At 41.2% G+C, this 16,855-nt stretch overlaps 2 protein-coding genes across 2 annotated transcripts in view; one reads left to right on the forward strand and one right to left on the reverse strand.

Moving 5' to 3' along the window:
* Positions 1–58: 58 nt before the first annotated feature.
* syt6a (synaptotagmin VIa) overlaps positions 59–16,855 on the reverse strand; it is an 82,706-nt gene continuing 65,909 nt past the window's right edge. Inside the window, exons 4-7 of the mRNA XM_031290566.2 lie at positions 8,724–8,844; positions 7,503–7,674; positions 4,350–4,500; positions 59–1,573 (exon numbers count right to left, since the gene is read on the reverse strand). Of these exons, the coding sequence (XP_031146426.2) occupies positions 1,502–1,573; positions 4,350–4,500; positions 7,503–7,674; positions 8,724–8,844 (516 nt within the window). The 3' untranslated portion in view covers positions 59–1,501. The remainder of the gene's footprint in view (positions 1,574–4,349; positions 4,501–7,502; positions 7,675–8,723; positions 8,845–16,855) is intronic.
* Positions 3,699–16,855, forward strand: part of klhl21 (kelch-like family member 21) — a 130,047-nt gene continuing 116,890 nt past the window's right edge. Inside the window, exons 1-2 of the mRNA XM_036007812.1 lie at positions 3,699–3,921; positions 15,914–16,081. The gene's annotated coding sequence lies outside the window, so the exon portion shown is untranslated. The remainder of the gene's footprint in view (positions 3,922–15,913; positions 16,082–16,855) is intronic.

The raw sequence follows: 16,855 nt of genomic DNA on the forward strand, positions 1-16,855 counted from the left end.
AAACAACAATAAAGTTGCGTGTTTATAAGTTCAGAAGACGAATATGTTCACCTTTATTTTTTTTTTAAGAGTTTAGATGTTTCTCAATCATCACCACCAACAAAGCTACATATATTCAAAATGTCAGTATTTTCTTTCAATCTTTACCTATAATTATATCTTTTCTGCTTTTTTTTTTTTGCTTAGAAAAACTAAACATATATACGGTAACCGGCAGACGGCTGTACATGAAACTATACACATTCACCAACATGTTCAGGAAAAAAAAAGAGACAAGAGGAGACAAAGAAGAGCTTTTGAACAGTGTCTGTCTGTCTGAAGGAAAACATGTTTGCATTTGTCTGAGTTTTCATTCGGAAGTAAAGGATGATTTCTCAAAAGCAAACATCAAACAGAGAAGGAAGTAAGGGTGTGTAAAGTGTGCTCAAGTACTCTGTTCAGAAACCTCCAGAGCTCCATTTTACACAAAGATGGTTTCTGTCAACATTTGTGTATGTTTTCTTGAAGTTATTGTGTTCAATAAGCAAGGTGTGCCTTTGTCTGGTAATTTGACTTTCTACTTTTTCTAACAATAATTTAAAAAAGAACAACACTGAAGCCAATCGGCTCCCGTGTGAATACCAATAATCTCCTTCATTACATGAAACTTCTCGTCTTGGCTGCTCGGCAAAAACACACTAAAGCTGCAAATTGCCATGCTGAGAATATTTTAGTTTGAGCCTGATCTAACCTCTCCTCAACAAGCTGCACATCTAATAATTGCTTATGTTGTTGATGAAACTGAAAGTACAGTGAACTCAGCTGGAGCTTTGAAACTAATTTCAGTTTCTGCTATTCACAAACAATAACGGCGGATGGAGCAGTTTTACATCTAATAGTTCCAAAATGCTACAGTTTAATATGGTTTTATGCTAATACAGCACTGTAAAATTCAATGAGAGAGCGAGAGAGAGCTGGAGAGTTTGGAAATTGCTTCAGATCCAGTTGAAGTCTCTTTTTCTAACCCCGGACGTGTCCTCCACTGTTAAACGTCCGCTGCTCTCCTGGAGAAATATCCAACATCACAGTTTTTTTTTAATTTTTTTATTTATTAGAGTTTCTGCAGCACAAAGCTAAATCTTCAGCGTCTGGAAAGTCTCCATGTGAGGACACCCATTCACCTCAGCTCGGACAGCTCAATATTACATTTCTGCAGCCTGGGTGTCCAGCCAATCTCTTCTGAAGACACCGAGGGCAGCTCTGGGTCACCACCAACACCCACATTTCAAACCCTAAAACCTGAACAGACTGACGCTTCACACAACTAACTGACTTGACGGTGGTCCTAGATCAGTTCTTGGGAGTGGTCTGGGACTAGACTTGAGGAAGGGAGGGACAGAGAGAGAGAGAGAGAGAGAGAGAGAGAGAGAGGTTGTGTTTCTCCCCGATCAGACAGACAGGAAGTGGATCAGCAGGAGGGAGGAAACCCCCTTCTGGGCTGCTGGGTCACAGGTGGCTCTGCTCAGGGACTAGCAGGGGGCCTGGGCGAGGGGCAGGAGCCTTGGCTGTCAAAGCTGGCTGTCCTCGCCTTCCACTGCAGGACACACAGACACAGAGAAACGATTCACAACACAATGCTGTAGCACTGTCACTCTCGGGTCACTTTCAACACAGGGCAAATATCTGTGAAAAGGTGTCAGTGTTCCAGGACTATAAGAATAATGTGGGTTTTAGGTTCGGTGCCAGGAAAACAAGAATATACATGATAATAAAAGAGACTGAAAGCTCAAGAACGTAGACTTACTAATTATTTATCAGACCTGCTTTACAATCTCATTAAAAACACAGACACAATGTTTTCAGCATCTCAGTCTTGGGTCTTTACAATATTGAAATAACAAAAACAACAAAACCTGTACCCCTTATGGTCTATATATATATATCTATATATAGATATATATATTTGTTTTTATTTCAATATTTATATATCAAATGATCATGTGTTTCAAAAATATATAATAAACAAAATACAATAAAATATAAGAAGTTGATGAGACATTCCGAGCCTTAAAAAAAATAGGCTATTGAACTACAGCACGAAATAAGTTAATATTAATGTATTTTGTCATTCTTATTTTTTTTGCCTTGCTGTTATTTGATTGGAACTTCATTGAATCCCCACAATCCTTCAGGGGAGGTAAACAGGAAGTACAAAGTTTGTCGGTACACGATCCGTTCTGCCTGCACGATCCGTTCTGCACATGCGCAAAATGTTCGCGCATGCGCGGTTGTACGAGGATGTACGACACTGCACGATCTGTTCCACGCTTCTGGTCGACAGCCAAGCTAACGTTAGTTTAGCTAACAGCTAATTCGGCTAACCGCTAGCTGATTGTAGCGGTCTGCCGTTAGCCTCCACATGCAAGCTAACGTTAGTTTAGCTAACGGCTCATTCGGCTAACCGCTAGCTGATTGTAGCGGTCTGCCGTTAGCCTCCACAGGCAAGCTAACGTTAGTTTAGCTAACAGCTAATTCGGCTAACTGCTAGCTGAGACAGCATGTAATAACTTTAAAAGACCCTCAAAATAAAACTTGAAAATAAACGTTGACATATATTACAAACACCTAACATATATAACAGCTGTTACGTCAGTTCTACTTTACTTGTGCTCATTTAAAATACAATCACTCAATACTTGTCTTTATTGTTATTACTGTGAAGTCTTAATTTAGCTGTAGCCTGCTTTTCCCATTACGTTTGAGTTAACGTTATTTTAGACTGAATCTAGCTGTCAGCTAGCGGTTAGCCGAATTAGCTGTTAGCTAAACTAACGTTAGCTTCCCGGTGGAGGCTAGCCATAGGCTAGCGTGGAACAGATCGTGCAGGTCGTATCCTCGGTAAAACAGAATTATCTTGCGCATGTGCAGAACGGATCGTGCAGGCAGAACGGATCGTGTACCGACACATCCCATGGATTCTGTCGGTACACGATCCGTTCTGCACATGCGCAAAATGTTCGCGCATGCGCGGTTGTACGAGGATTTACGACACTGCACGATCTGTTCCACGCTTCCGGTCGACAGCCAAGCTAACGTTAGTTTAGCTAACAGCTAATTCGGCTAACCGCTAGCTGATTGTAGCGGTCTGCCGTTAGCCTCCACAGGCAAGCTAACGTTAGTTTAGCTAACAGCTAATTCGGCTAACTGCTAGCTGAGACAGCATGTAATAACTTTAAAAGACCCTCAAAATAAAACTTGAAAATAAACGTTGACATATATAACAAACACCTAACATATATAACAGCTGTTAACGTCAGTTCTACTTTACTTGTGCTCATTTAAAATACAATCACTCAATACTTGTCTTTATTGTTATTACTGTGAAGTCTTAATTTAGCTGTAGCCTGCTTTTCCCATTACGTTTGAGTTAACGTTATTTTAGACTGAATCTAGCTGTCTGCTAGCGGTTAGCCGAATTAGCTGTTAGCTAAACTAACGTTAGCTTCCCGGTGGAGGCTAGCCATAGGCTAGCGTGGAACAGATCGTGCAGGTCGTATCCTCGGTAAAACAGTATTATCTTGCGCATGTGCTGAACGGATCGTGCAGCCAGAACGGATCGTGTACCGACAGATTCAGTAAATTATTATGCAGTGGGCTATAAATTGAGCCACGTTTTTTTTTTTTTTTTTTTTTTAGCATATAGCTATAGTCTGTGTTTACATTATGGACAATTTGCACCATTAAAAGTATGCCGAATTAGCTATTAGCAGTTCTTGTCTGCAATTTACTCATGGACGGCAACTATCACTAGATACTTTGATATTGAGGAAAACTTAAAAACAGGATGAAGTTCTGGATTTATGAGCGTCTTTTATTTGATTTTCTACGCGGATTTATGGACGTCAACGGGCCATGGACATCGGAGAGATATCTTCAGAAACAGTAAGTCACACTAACTTTAAAAAAGATGTAGGCTATATCATAAATATATAGGCTATATCATGTCTGTGTGTTCTGAATTGACTTAGTTACTTCTTTTTTTTTAAATTTGATTTTGTTACGAGTCGAAAGGGTCCGGTTTTTGACGCAGTTGTAGGTTAACGTTATCCTAGCTAATTGCCTCCGTGAGCTGTTGCCGGCCATTGCTGCTGCAACTGTTAACGGTGTCGGTAAGCGGCCAAACTACAAAAACTAACTAACGTTACCACCATGCACCTGTCCCTTTTAACCACATGCAATATCTCCCCCCTCAAAAGTTTGATTGAACTATCTAAAAAATCCAGACCACCTAAGACCCTAATAGTTCACCTTAAATGATGACCACGGACATAATACTCCTTTTTTAAAAATGACTCCAGTCCCAAACCTACCTCCTTCTCAGACTTCTTGGACTCCAGCAGGGGGTGCCAGTGTGCAATGGGCTTGCGTGGATAAGCCAACATTTCGTTCCAGTGGTCCCTGCCAAGTCCCTCGGCATGGCATCCAACCCTCATCACACCAATGATCTCATTATGACCTACCCTGTGGACACACACACACACACACACACACACACACACACACACACACACGTTCTGTATTTAAATACATGTGACTTAACCTGACAAGACATCTCATACATAATTTTTTTTTCTAATTGCAAGAAGGGCATTTGGTAATAAAAGGAGACACAAATCTGCCTCTGGATGTCCTGTCGATTGATACAGTGAATCTGCAGCCGATAGTCTTCTGTGACACTTGAATTGACTCATCTCAGGAAGGAGATATTTGCTCCATTAACGATGTCGGAAGTGTAAATGAAAGCCCCTATTATTAGCACAACCGGATATAATCATAGCATTAAGAGCACATAGTAATGAAAACACAAGAGGCTAGCTTTCTAAATAGTGCCTGCTCCTTTTTATACCACCCAGTAAAAACCAGTATGACCTTTAACGTGCATGTTCTCATTCTGTCAACTGTCTGCACTGCATCCACTTATTCCCTTCCCTATTCTAGCTGCACATACTGTAAAGGTACTGTAGTGTAATTAAAAAAAAAAAAAAATCATATTTAAATTAAACCTATACCCAAAAAAATAATTTGCATCTATTCCTTCTCACTGAAAAAAAATCCCAAATCAATGAAAATGCTCATATTGTTCATTTTAAAAGCTTAACTATTAGATATAAGATATCAGGGGTTATTAGCATTAGTTTGTTATACTTAGGCGCAGCACCCTTGCCGTTTCTGGCACCACCTTAGCCGAATGAATATAACTAAAAGAGTTTTCTCTGATCTAATGGTTGTAGTTGGTCCCCAGTGAACTTCTTTTAGCAGGTTTTGTCTTTAAGCTTTTTGAGTGTTATTTATTTATTACCTGCTCTAGCTTTTCTAATGTTTCAGACACAGATATTGTAATAACAATGGCCCAAAATGATGTACAATCTCATTTTTTTTTTTTTTATTAAAAAGCATTGCATTTTTTTGAGGGAGGACCCCTAAATCCCCCGCCCAATACGTGCACCTAAGTCTTCCACAAACCTAGGGAAAACACTGGATGTCTCCTACGTCACTGAAAAGCCCTTTCTCAGTGTGTGTGCGCGCTGGATATTTTAAGTTTTCCCCCAGTATATTCCAAGCCTGGTGGCCCACCAGGCCTAAGTTGCCCCCTCACCAGGCCTAAGCCAAAGGGAGAATTATTTTGTAACGTAATTTTAGGACGCTTTTAAACTACTGTTACAGTGGGGCGGCCCGGGTTGGAAACTTAGACCCAGGGGGCTTTCACACCTTAAAGTCCGAACCAAGGTTAAAGGTCCAATGTGTAGGAATTTCTCCCATCTAGCGTTGAGCTCATATATCGCAATCAACTCTCTCGCATCACGCAGTTCAAAGTACGTATTACAGCTACGATAGCCTTCACGCTTCAAAAAGACAGTCTCTTGCTCTTTTCAATATCCTTTTTTCTTTTTCTGGGCGAAGAAGAAGACTCCTGTTCCTGAAATTTGGATTTTGAATACGTGTGGTCCTCCATGTTTCCTTCTTCAAAGTTGCCGGGGCCGGGAAGCGACGATACCTATTAGCAGCATTAGCAGCACCTGTGAGTTTATCATGTGACAGCGAAAACGTGAAAGGCGGAGCAGTATGTCCTGTATGTCCCTTACCGGCTAACGTATTTCAAGATGGCGCATGAATATGGAGCGTCTACCCCGGTTCATTCAATGTAAAATTTCAAGCCAAAAGTTTGTGAACGGGCAACACAGATTTTTGATAATGAACAACTAAAAACGTTAAACACTGGGCCTTTAATGTTTCTGCATTTAATCCGGTAATTTTTTTTTGTTTTTTACACTGCAGTTATGCAAGCGCACTAAAGATCTATACGTGACAAAACTACGTCCTGCTGTCATCACATATGTGAGCCGCGTCTCCTGATACCTGTAATTGATTGGTTTGTAGACGGGCTTCCCCGTCCTCTCGTATCCTCTCTCTGTCTCCCCGAGCTGCCGCGGCTCTTTTTGTGTTATTGCGATGTCGAGAAGCAAGACACGGGAACTTTCTTTCTGCAGCATTTATTCAGAGACAAACGGAGACCTACACTGTACATTTAGTAACCACTTAACAAGTAAACTGCTGATGTATTCTCAGCTCTGACAGTCGACAGCTGTCTGCTCTTAGCACATTCACCGTCACACACTCTCTCATGTAGCCTACACACTAAGCACTGCGCTATTCCTTAAAGGAGCTTCCCCAGTCTTATAACACGATGCTAGCCTGCCAGAGCTTCCTGTATTTGGTCTGAAAGTCCAAACCATCCAAACAATGCTTTCACGCTATAAACGAACCGGACCATGGTTCAGTTTGATCCGGACCGAGACTTCCTCTTTTGGGTCGGACCAAATTTCGGGCGTTTGGTTCCGGACCGTGGTCCAGGGGGAGGTTTCACACCTGTAATTTTTGGTTCGGATCAAACTGAAAAGTCCAAAGGTCCGGACCAAACGAGGTAGGCCTGTGTGAAAGCCCCCATAGTCATATTTTTTAATCTCCAGTTAGATTTTAGTACTGACTTAATGTAGAGCCCTCTGAAATTTTTTTTATTTCGCGGTTCCGTCCATGATTCTGTTACCACGGAAACTATCGGGCTCTACATGAATGCTGCCATCAGTATGGGACTGGCCCCAGCCGGGCCCTCTTACAAAAAAAAAAAGACACTTGCCACCGGGCTAAACAACTTCTCAGTCTTGTGTACTGTAAATTGCATATTGGACCATGATTGGCTCCAAACTAGTTTTGATGCCCTTAAGACATGCTTTTTTATCGACACGTCTTCAACAGTGAGCAAAGAGAAAATTTCAATCTTGAGCAGATGACTTAAAAGCAGACTTGTCTGCACAAACATCACTCTGCACAGTGAAGGTAAAACATCCAAGTTAACGATAAGCAAAACACATTTTTGAGTCGAGGGGGGAACTTCTTATATTTTTCACATTTTATTTATTGTCCTGATCTGTTGGTTTCTAATGAGATGTTTGGTCTGTACGTACAAGTCGTAGTCCATGACGGAGATGTGCAGGCTGACGTGGTCCATGCTGTCTGGCGGGATGTCAAAGATGATGGCCTCATTGTAGCTGGGATTCAGGGTGTTCTTCTTTATGCTCGTCTTCTTCTTTTTCAAACGTCTCCCGCCACATATGAGCGACACTTTGACGTAGGGATCTAATCGGTGAGAGAAAAAGAGAGAGAGAGGAAGAACAAGGACAGGAAGATGTGACTTTGTCTAAAACTCAAAGTGCTGATAATTAAAAAACCTCATCATGTTTCAAGTTATCCATCTCTCTTAGGAAACTGCCAGAGCAATAATTAGCATGAAGATCCGGCTCCTGGGATTATGAAAGAACAGAGCTTTCACAAATGTTTGCCTTGACTGCCGAAACGTCTTCAAAGACGTCCGTGAAGACAGATCCATCAGTGCGTCTGTTTTTTTCTACTTAAGCTTGAAAGCAACCCTGGAGGCCCTGGCATCGGTACCGTGCATAGAAGTAGATGAGTCAGCGGCTTGTGTAAACTTCAAGCATGAGAGGCTATAGATAGCTTAAAAAGCATGACTGAGAACGCTTCCCGATGAATGCTGATTTCAATCTTCATTTGTCAGTAGCGAATCGCCTCGTGTGATCCATTATGCCACGTTTTTAGTCAGAAGTGAGCTGCCCTAAATCTATAAACAGCAAACGATAGTGCTTGCTTTGCAGCCTGATTTGCCCGAAGGCAGAATGTGATAGCTACGGGTTTCCGATGCACAGATTGAAACAATGGCAGACAGCTAAACCGCCCTACAGTAAAAACTCAAGGGATTACAATCGGGATTCGCATTGAAATCGTGAAATGTCATAAAACATGGGAGGAGAAAAAAAGAAATGCCACATTCACTCCAAATTACACCTGAACCCTGGCATTTAATGCACAATAAATGTCACATTTTGCAAGTCATATCAGTATTGTAGGGAAAAGTGGAATGTTAAAGTGGAACGGCAGTCCGTTACAATGAACCGACCACCTGCAACTATTTGCTGACAATGTCTTAATATTGCAAGTGTTGAATATTAATAACTGCTGAAATAAACAGAACGCAGCTGTGGAGGCGGCTCTCCGCTGTTTGTTCAATTTATCTGACACGCTTACAATTGGATAGTCAAAGAGGGGATCATTCATGTCGAGCCACTGCAGCTGTAAGTGAATCACACAAACAGGCCCGGCCGCATACACACCTGAGTACCCAGTGATGTCCATGGCCTTGAGGTTCCTGCACTTGATGACAGTAAGTGTGAGTCTGCCTGCGGTGGGCAGGTAGCAGAGTGAGAACATGATCTCCCCCAGGTCAACACTTTCCTGTGGAGAAAAAAACACACACAAGGGAAAAAAAAAATCTCTTTCAGTTTCACACCAGACTGATCTCAATAAGTGGCGTATGTATGCCACGCCAATTCGTATGCCATTATTACATACGCATACTTGCTTTTTAGCGTCTTTATCAACACCGTTTGGCCTCCGTTGACTTACATTACATTGCGATTGCGTGTCAATTTACGCCGTAGCATAGTATGAAAGGGCGAAAATCTGCATAGGGAGGTTGTAGAAAGTGGCGTGTATGTTTACGTCCGCTGTATACAGCGTAGACATACACGCGGATAGCTCAAAATGCGTACAGATAACACGGCATTTGACTTAAGAAAGTGGCGTGTATGTTTACACAAAGTTATAATGTGATGTTGTTCACACTTACATTTAACGCAGATGCTTGGATCCAGAGTCATGTGCATTAAGTGTCTCGTCTTCGTCTGTTTACGGGGATACAACTATATTTGGTTTATGGTCTGCTCTTTGTAACCGCTGTAGCACGCAGTCAGTGAAGCGAGGCAGTGGTGGAAGAAGTGCTCAGATCTTTTACTTAAGAGAAAGTAGTAATGCTACAGTGTAGAAATACTCTCAGTGAAAGTACTGCATTCCAACTAGGGCTGCTCGATTTATGGAAAAAAAATCCTAATCGCAATTATTTCAGTCAGTACAGAAATCCTGATTGTTTAACACGATTACTCATTGACTTTTGGAAAGATGTTGCATTTATCAAAGTTAAAAACAGTGAAACGAATCAACAGTGAAAACACCTTGAACTGTAAAAATTTCCCTTAATACTTTTCCTGTTTGAACTTTTTGAATTCCCCTTAATTAAAATATGATATCAAAAATATATATTGAAAGGTCGGCTGAGCAAGTTTAGGTTTCAGGAGGGGCGTAAGTGCTCGTGTCATTCAGAACACGAGACCAAATAAGAGTTTACTTTGCAATGCGTAATGTGCAAAATAACTCAAGTACCTCAAGCCTCAAGAGAGAAAAAAGGTCCAGGTCGCTCTTCTTGTGGAAAAATTACAAAAAGCCTTTATTTAAATGGCTATTTCATGTCGAAATCTTACATTAAAAATAGAACCCACGCCGCGTATCGGCACAAAGCGGCCTACTTCAGAGTGTAGCCCTCAAAACACAGTTTCCCCTTTCAAACCTCTGTTTCTGGGCTCAATACTATATTTAGTTACCGCTCATGGCCGTGTACTTTAACGTGTACTACTATGTTATATCTGTTAATCCCTCTATCAAGAAATTGTATTTTGATATTATGGTGACCTCTCTCTTGTTGCCACAAGTAATTAAAGCAGATTCTCACGGTTGGGACTAGAAAAGTAGCTAATTGGAGCGCAGACTACACAGGGGTGTATAAAAGAGGTAATATGATGCAAAATAATGCAACTTCTCTATTTGCATTTTTGGCTTGAAAAAAAACTGCATTATGAGTTTGTTGTTTGGTAACTGCAGCTTTTGTTTTTTAGAACAGGAACAGGAGGGCTGCAGGAGCATTGTGCGTTGTGTTGAAAGACAAATGGATACTATTTGTTGTAAAGCACAGTGCAGCTTAGAGAATAGGTTGCTTTTGTCGTCGTATTGTAACACGGGACAATAAAAATGATAAGGTCCAAAGAAATAGTTTGACATTTTGGGTAAAATACGCTTTGTTGCATTGATTCAGACGCAAAGATTGACACCACTCTCATTTCTGTGCGTTGACTATTCAATTCAATTTTATTTATAGTGTCAAATCATAACAGGAATTATCTCAGGACACTTTACAGATAGAGTAGGTCTAGACCACTCTATAATTTACAAGGACCCAACAATTCCAGTGATTCCCCCAAGAGCATGTATGAATGCGTAAGTGTGACAGTGGCAAGGAAAAACTCCCTTTTAGGAAGAAACCTCGGACAGACTCAGGCTCTTGGTAGGCGGTGTCTGACGGTGACGGTTGGGGGTGTGATGAACAATGGCAATAATAGTCACAATAAAGATAATGACTAGAAGTAATAGTTGTAATAGTTCATGGTGTCGTAGAGCACAGCAGGGTGTAACAGGGCGTGGCAGGGTGTAATAGGGCACAGCAGGGCGTAGGGCAGGACCACGGCGACAGCTGCCACCATGATGTAGGTGCCATCATGACTACAGTATGGAGACGATGGGCTCAGCTTAGTTTAGCTTAGCATAAAGAGTGAAATGGCTAGCCTTGTTCTGTCCAGAGTTCAATACCCCAGCACATCTCAAAGCCTGTTCACACCTGCAAGTAGCAGAGGATTGGACATCATTTGATTTTGTGAAGGGTTTTTATTGAAGACGGAAAAAGCTCTCGGAGCTTCTTAGCCTTGCCGTCGTTAGCTCTGTCAGTAACGAGACAATAAGTTCACAGTTCATTCACAAGTGTTTGTGCCATTAATTTGTGTCTCGTAACTCTCTGCAAACAATTCCACCTTTTGTGAAGCTGTTAATTAAAGTGGATGTTGCAACATGGCTAATAGTCACACTGTTTCTACATTTCTGTTTATGTACGGATTAAACGCATGAGATTCAACGTGATGGAACATTCATTTTAGAGAGAGTTTTGGAGGTGTTGAAATCACATTTAGTAGCCTAATGTACTTTTTGTAGTCAAAAGTAGTGTCAACATATTTTTTATTGGGAAAATATCAGAAATGTTCTATTTTGTCTCAGCCGGCTGGAGGGTTTTGTCAGTTTGTGGAGTTGATTGACAGCAGCTAGCAGGCTGCCAGAGAGCCAACGTTACACCACAGGGAACCTGAGCCTTTTTACCACAAACAGTCCGGTTCACTTCTGTTTGTTACACATAAGAACGGTTATTTTGGCTTTTCCATTGTCCAAAGTTGGAAATGGTATTAATAGAACTGCTCCATTCCATCCTGTTTTTTTTAATTTTTTTTATTAATCCTCTGTTAGGAGACTGTCCTCCCCCTGGGAAACGCTCCCAGAAGGCATTTGTACAAGCAGCAGTTACGACCCATAATTTACGTTTTATTGTGGCGGCGTCCTCTAGTGGCTGTAGTAATTATGACGGGAGCAAAGCAGGAAGAATGGTGATTATAAGAGCGCCAAATTTCTGTGTCATGACATAGGTTGGGGTGGTGGATGGGTCAAACAAACACCTGGGAGAGCCCTTTTTTTTTTTTTTTTTTTTTTAACTTAACGGACAGCATTACGGTCTTAACCTTTAGGAAATGAAGTAACAACTGATTTAAACCCAAACCACGATCTTTTTCTAAACTTAACTAAGTAGTTTTGCTGCCTAAACATAACCAAACTGCAACTGTGGTGTTTTTTTAGTTTTTTAAATTACGAATGGCAAGTTCAGCGTCACGTGCGTAACCGGAAGTGAAGTGACGTCTGATTTTAACCAAAGCCCCGACCATTTTCTAAACTTGGTGTCTAAACATAATCAAACTGTGGCCGTTTCACAACGTTAAAAGACGTGTTTAAAATTACAACCTTTAACTTTGGTTTAAATGTGATGTCGTATTTCCTGCCACCGCCAGGGGCCCTATAGACCTCAACAGTCGCGCCCACAGCTGACTCCGGAAGTAAAAATCCCATTGATTTTCTCCATAAGGATTTAGAATATCAGTCATAATGTCTAAACCATCCGAAGTAGACTGACCACGAGCTATGTGGTTGTGAAACGAAGGTTTCTGCTCCTGTAGAAGCTTGAGGTCTGTATGAAATCAACCTTGTTTTAAGAAAAACATGTTTTATCTGCGATTTAATGGAGAAAAACTACACTACCCACAATCCTAAGCGTAACAGCAACATCTCTGATTGGTCCAACTCGCTGTCACCATAGAAACGTTTACCGTACCTGCGAACGGCTAGAGCGAGCTTCTACCATTGAAGTCTATGATGGTTTCTATACACGGTCTTGTACCTTTGCCTTTTTTGCCGTTTTCAAAATGTTTTTTTTGGGCCGAATCAAATGTGTTATAATCATTCATCTCGTAGCTGGTTGGCTTGGTTCCAGACTTAAAACTCTATGTATAAGCAATTTTCGAAACGTCAATGAAACAATTGAAGGGGGAAAAACACTTCCGGAGACAGAGCCGAAAAAACAGTGGGCGGTCACTGTTGAGCTCTATTTCATGAAACTCTGCTGTGGGTCGTATTAGAGGGTTAGGAACACACAAACCATATCGTTGTTAGGATTGGGCATCGAGAACCGATTCCTACTTGGAATCGTTTCAAAAATTACGATTCCAGTAGAATCGTTTGGAATCGTTTGAAAGGATTTGGCTTCAAATCCGATCATAGCTTCCACATTTAATACGCGCAAGTTTAGGTTTGGTACCTAGCACACTGATCCCATACTAAAAGGTGGAGCTAGAAACATGCACCCTGATGCACCTGTGGGCAAAAAAATTTGCTTTCTCTGCTGAGGAAGTGAGGAATTTTCTTTTGAGGGGTGTAAAGGTTCAGCCACAGTGTGAGTGTGCAGCAGAATTGTCAAGTCAAAAGCATGAAGTGACACTTTCTCCTTGTAAAAACACCGTCTGTTTTCGGTGCCAGTCAGTATCATCTGTACTGCATCAATCATGATTTAGCCACGCTAGCGGCAAAGTTCCAGTCTGTCGATTGGTCGTCAGAGCAATACACCACTTTGGTCCAGACTGAACCATAGATAATTATATATAGTATAATGACATTTTGTACAGACATTGATCCATCCCTAGAAGATAAAGCATGCAGACTTTGGTGACCCCCCCCTCACATTTCCTATAGTGCCTCACTTATCTTATGAAATTTTTTAATATTTACCAGATGCAGACTGATCTCAATAAGTGGCGTATGTATGACACGCCAATTCGTATGCCATTTTGGCGTGTTATCAAGACGCATAATCGCTTTTTCGCGTGTTTATCAACGCCGTTTGGCCTCCATTGACTTTGCCTGGATTTTAATCCCTTCCACTTGGTAAAAAAAGAGACTTCTTCATCAATGCCACTGATTAGTAAGTAAAAACCTTCCCGAAATAGTTTTCTCTGATCAAACACACATGAGAAATAGTCAATAATGTAGCCTTCTGCTCTTTTCCCAGACTCTTTATCTTAGTAATGCTGCTAAAGTTGGTGTTATTGATGTTTATCCTGCCTTGATCTATGAACTGAGAAAAGCTGCTCACTCTTCCTCCCTCTGCTAAATACTGGTGTCTCTTCCACTCATTAAGAGGTTATCAATGATTTTAAAGTAGCGTCTTTATCTTACACAAGACACTACATCCCACTACACTTAGTTTTTTTGTTACTACTGAACCCCACCATCTATATATTCTTTATGATGCCAATCTTGAACTTAATGTGAGCAAGGGATATTGTCATAAAATCATTTGGCGGTTCGATAAAGTTTGTGTGCCAAGAAGGCTGTCTGCTTTTCTGCCTCCTAAGCAATAACATTGAGATTATTGAACAAACCTTGGAAGATGCTCAAGTTCAACAACCGGAGAGGAGGGGGAACTCAGACATAAGGTTTCTGTGGAGGTGATGAAGTGATGAGGGCTCTAAGGTGTCAGAGACGAGGAACACTTTGTTTCTGAAAATGGCCCCTGGACATCGTCCCCAAGTAACAAAGCCAACAGAAAAATAATTGCATGAGTGAGCTGTGAGTCAGACATATCCTTTTGTGACTGCAGCCAGTCCCTTTTATGTATTTTAATAAGTGACAATTATGTTTTGTAGAATAAAATGAGGAATCATGTATTCATTTTTGACAATTCGTTTGCTGTTTCAATGCATGTCTAGTCATTTTATTCATATTACAGGGCTGTAGCCAGGATTTGAATTTCCTCAACGCACCCTTTACCCCCTTCAGAAAATGTTGGCCAGACACTTAAAAGGTTGATTAGTATTGAATTCTACAATTTTAATTAAGTTTACAGTTTTCGCAATTTTAATTCCCTCCATGAAGATGCTGAAATGGTGCTCACTGACAGGAAGAAAATTCCGGGGGAGGAAAACTAAATCCTTTATTTAGTTATTGGCCTAGAAGTAGTGAAAAAAAATTGACATTTTGGGCCCTGTTATATCAGCACAAGGGCAACACCCAGCGTGTGCACTCTCCATTGACTTTGTATTGCGTGAAGGTTCCTCATTGTCAATTCCGTCTGCTAGCAAACAACAGAAAAATTCCTAAAAGCTGCTGTGTGGTGATATACACTACCAACAATGTAAAGAATCCATAAATTAAGTTTTTATAAGCTGCCCGCCCGAAAACACTAGCTTTTATGAATGGCATAACGTTAGGTTAGTGTCAGGATCCCACAGTCTCCCCATTGTCCCTGCGGATTCCTCACTTCCGTATCCACTTCTGTCTTCATAAAAGCTCAGTTTTTCGGTTTGACAGCTTACAAAAACTAAAAAACGTATGTTTTTTTACATTGTTGGTAGTTCATATCACCACAAAGCAGCTTTCAGGCATTTTTCTGTTGTCTGCTAGCAGACGGAATTGGCGATGAGGCACCTTCACGCAATAAAAAGTCAATGGAGAGCAGCAAGCTTCTTTTTCCCTCCGGTGGGCATGGCTTTATGGTCTCATTGCTCTGAAACAGCTGAGCCAATCACAATAAAGCATGACAACAACTGCTTAAAGTGCTAATATTATCCTTTTTATCCCTTTCCTTTATTGTGTTATATATCTTTTTGTGTACGTTATAGCTTTTAATAAAAAAGCCCAAAGTCCACCCCAAAGGGACTACTCTATTGTAGTCCAGCCTTTATTTCTGTGACAAACGTGTGTCACTTTGTAATGCACGTTATAATGCTCGCCTAGCTGATAGCATGGCACGCCCTCATACTCTGCTTCTGACTGGCTAGTAGTCCTTACCTAGCTTCAACACACAGGGTGAAAAGAGGAGCTGCAGCAATGTGCAGTACAACAAAAATATGTTTTTTGAAAATTAAACCACATAAACCTATTCTGGTTCAACCTCTAAATACAATTATGAACCTGAAAATGAGCATAATATGAGCACTTTAACAAATGACAATAAACTCACGTTGTCAATTTCCTCTGTTCTTTTGGCTAGCTGGAAGCTACGTTGAGCTACTCTTGGACTGAGGGCCTGCACCAGTCTGTCTTTTGCTGTTTGGACAAACCAGAAATGACAAAACCTGAACAAGGAGTCTCTGAAGACCACTGCTTGGGCTAGCCGTTCCAGGCCTGAGCTTAAGCTAGCCACTGATGCCAACTCAAGGTAAGCCCTAAACAGCCCACCCGCAGCTAGCCTTTCAATGTCTTTCCTTTAGTCATTACTACTTTTCTTTCACACACATTTTATGTTTGAAAGTGACCATAGCTGAGACGCTTATAAGGAGCCGATTGCCACACGTAACATAACAGAGCGACATTGCGCCAGAAACAGAGCTGGTTCTGAGATGTTCACTTTCCATGAAAAGCCAGCGTTGCTGGCATATTTGAATAAACCTCTCACATGTACAGAGTGTGCGCCAAGCATCAAAATACCACACAGAGGGGCAAATTGAATTTCAATGTAAGAAAAATACCAAACTATCAGACCGCTCCTTGCAATGGTTGTTGCGCTGCCACAAATTTATAAACAATTTTAGTCTGAAAGTACTGGAATCCTCCTTTTAAAAAAACGACACGTTTTAATTGTGGAATGTAAGCCTCCACACAGGCAGACGCTGCACTTCTTTATTAATCTTGTACGTTGTGTTAATGACCGTACAGATGAATTGACCGGCCACGACATGGAGCTCACGCAGAACGTAAGCATGGAACCTCTGGTCAGTTTTGTCCAGTGACATCACTGATAATCAGTCCCTCCAGAAAAACGTGATTATGCGATCGCATAATTCAGTGCATAATCAGCCAAAGTCCGCATATTTATGCGGGGGACGCATTTTTTCAAATACGCCGCACTTTCGCTGCATAAATTGCCGATTTCCGCGCAGAGTATGCAAGGCTTGCATGATTTCATAATCCCCGCATTTTTGTTGCAAAAAAG

Source organism: Sander lucioperca, chromosome 12 (genome assembly GCF_008315115.2).
Source record: "Sander lucioperca isolate FBNREF2018 chromosome 12, SLUC_FBN_1.2, whole genome shotgun sequence".
Lineage (NCBI taxonomy): Eukaryota > Metazoa > Chordata > Actinopteri > Perciformes > Percidae > Sander > Sander lucioperca.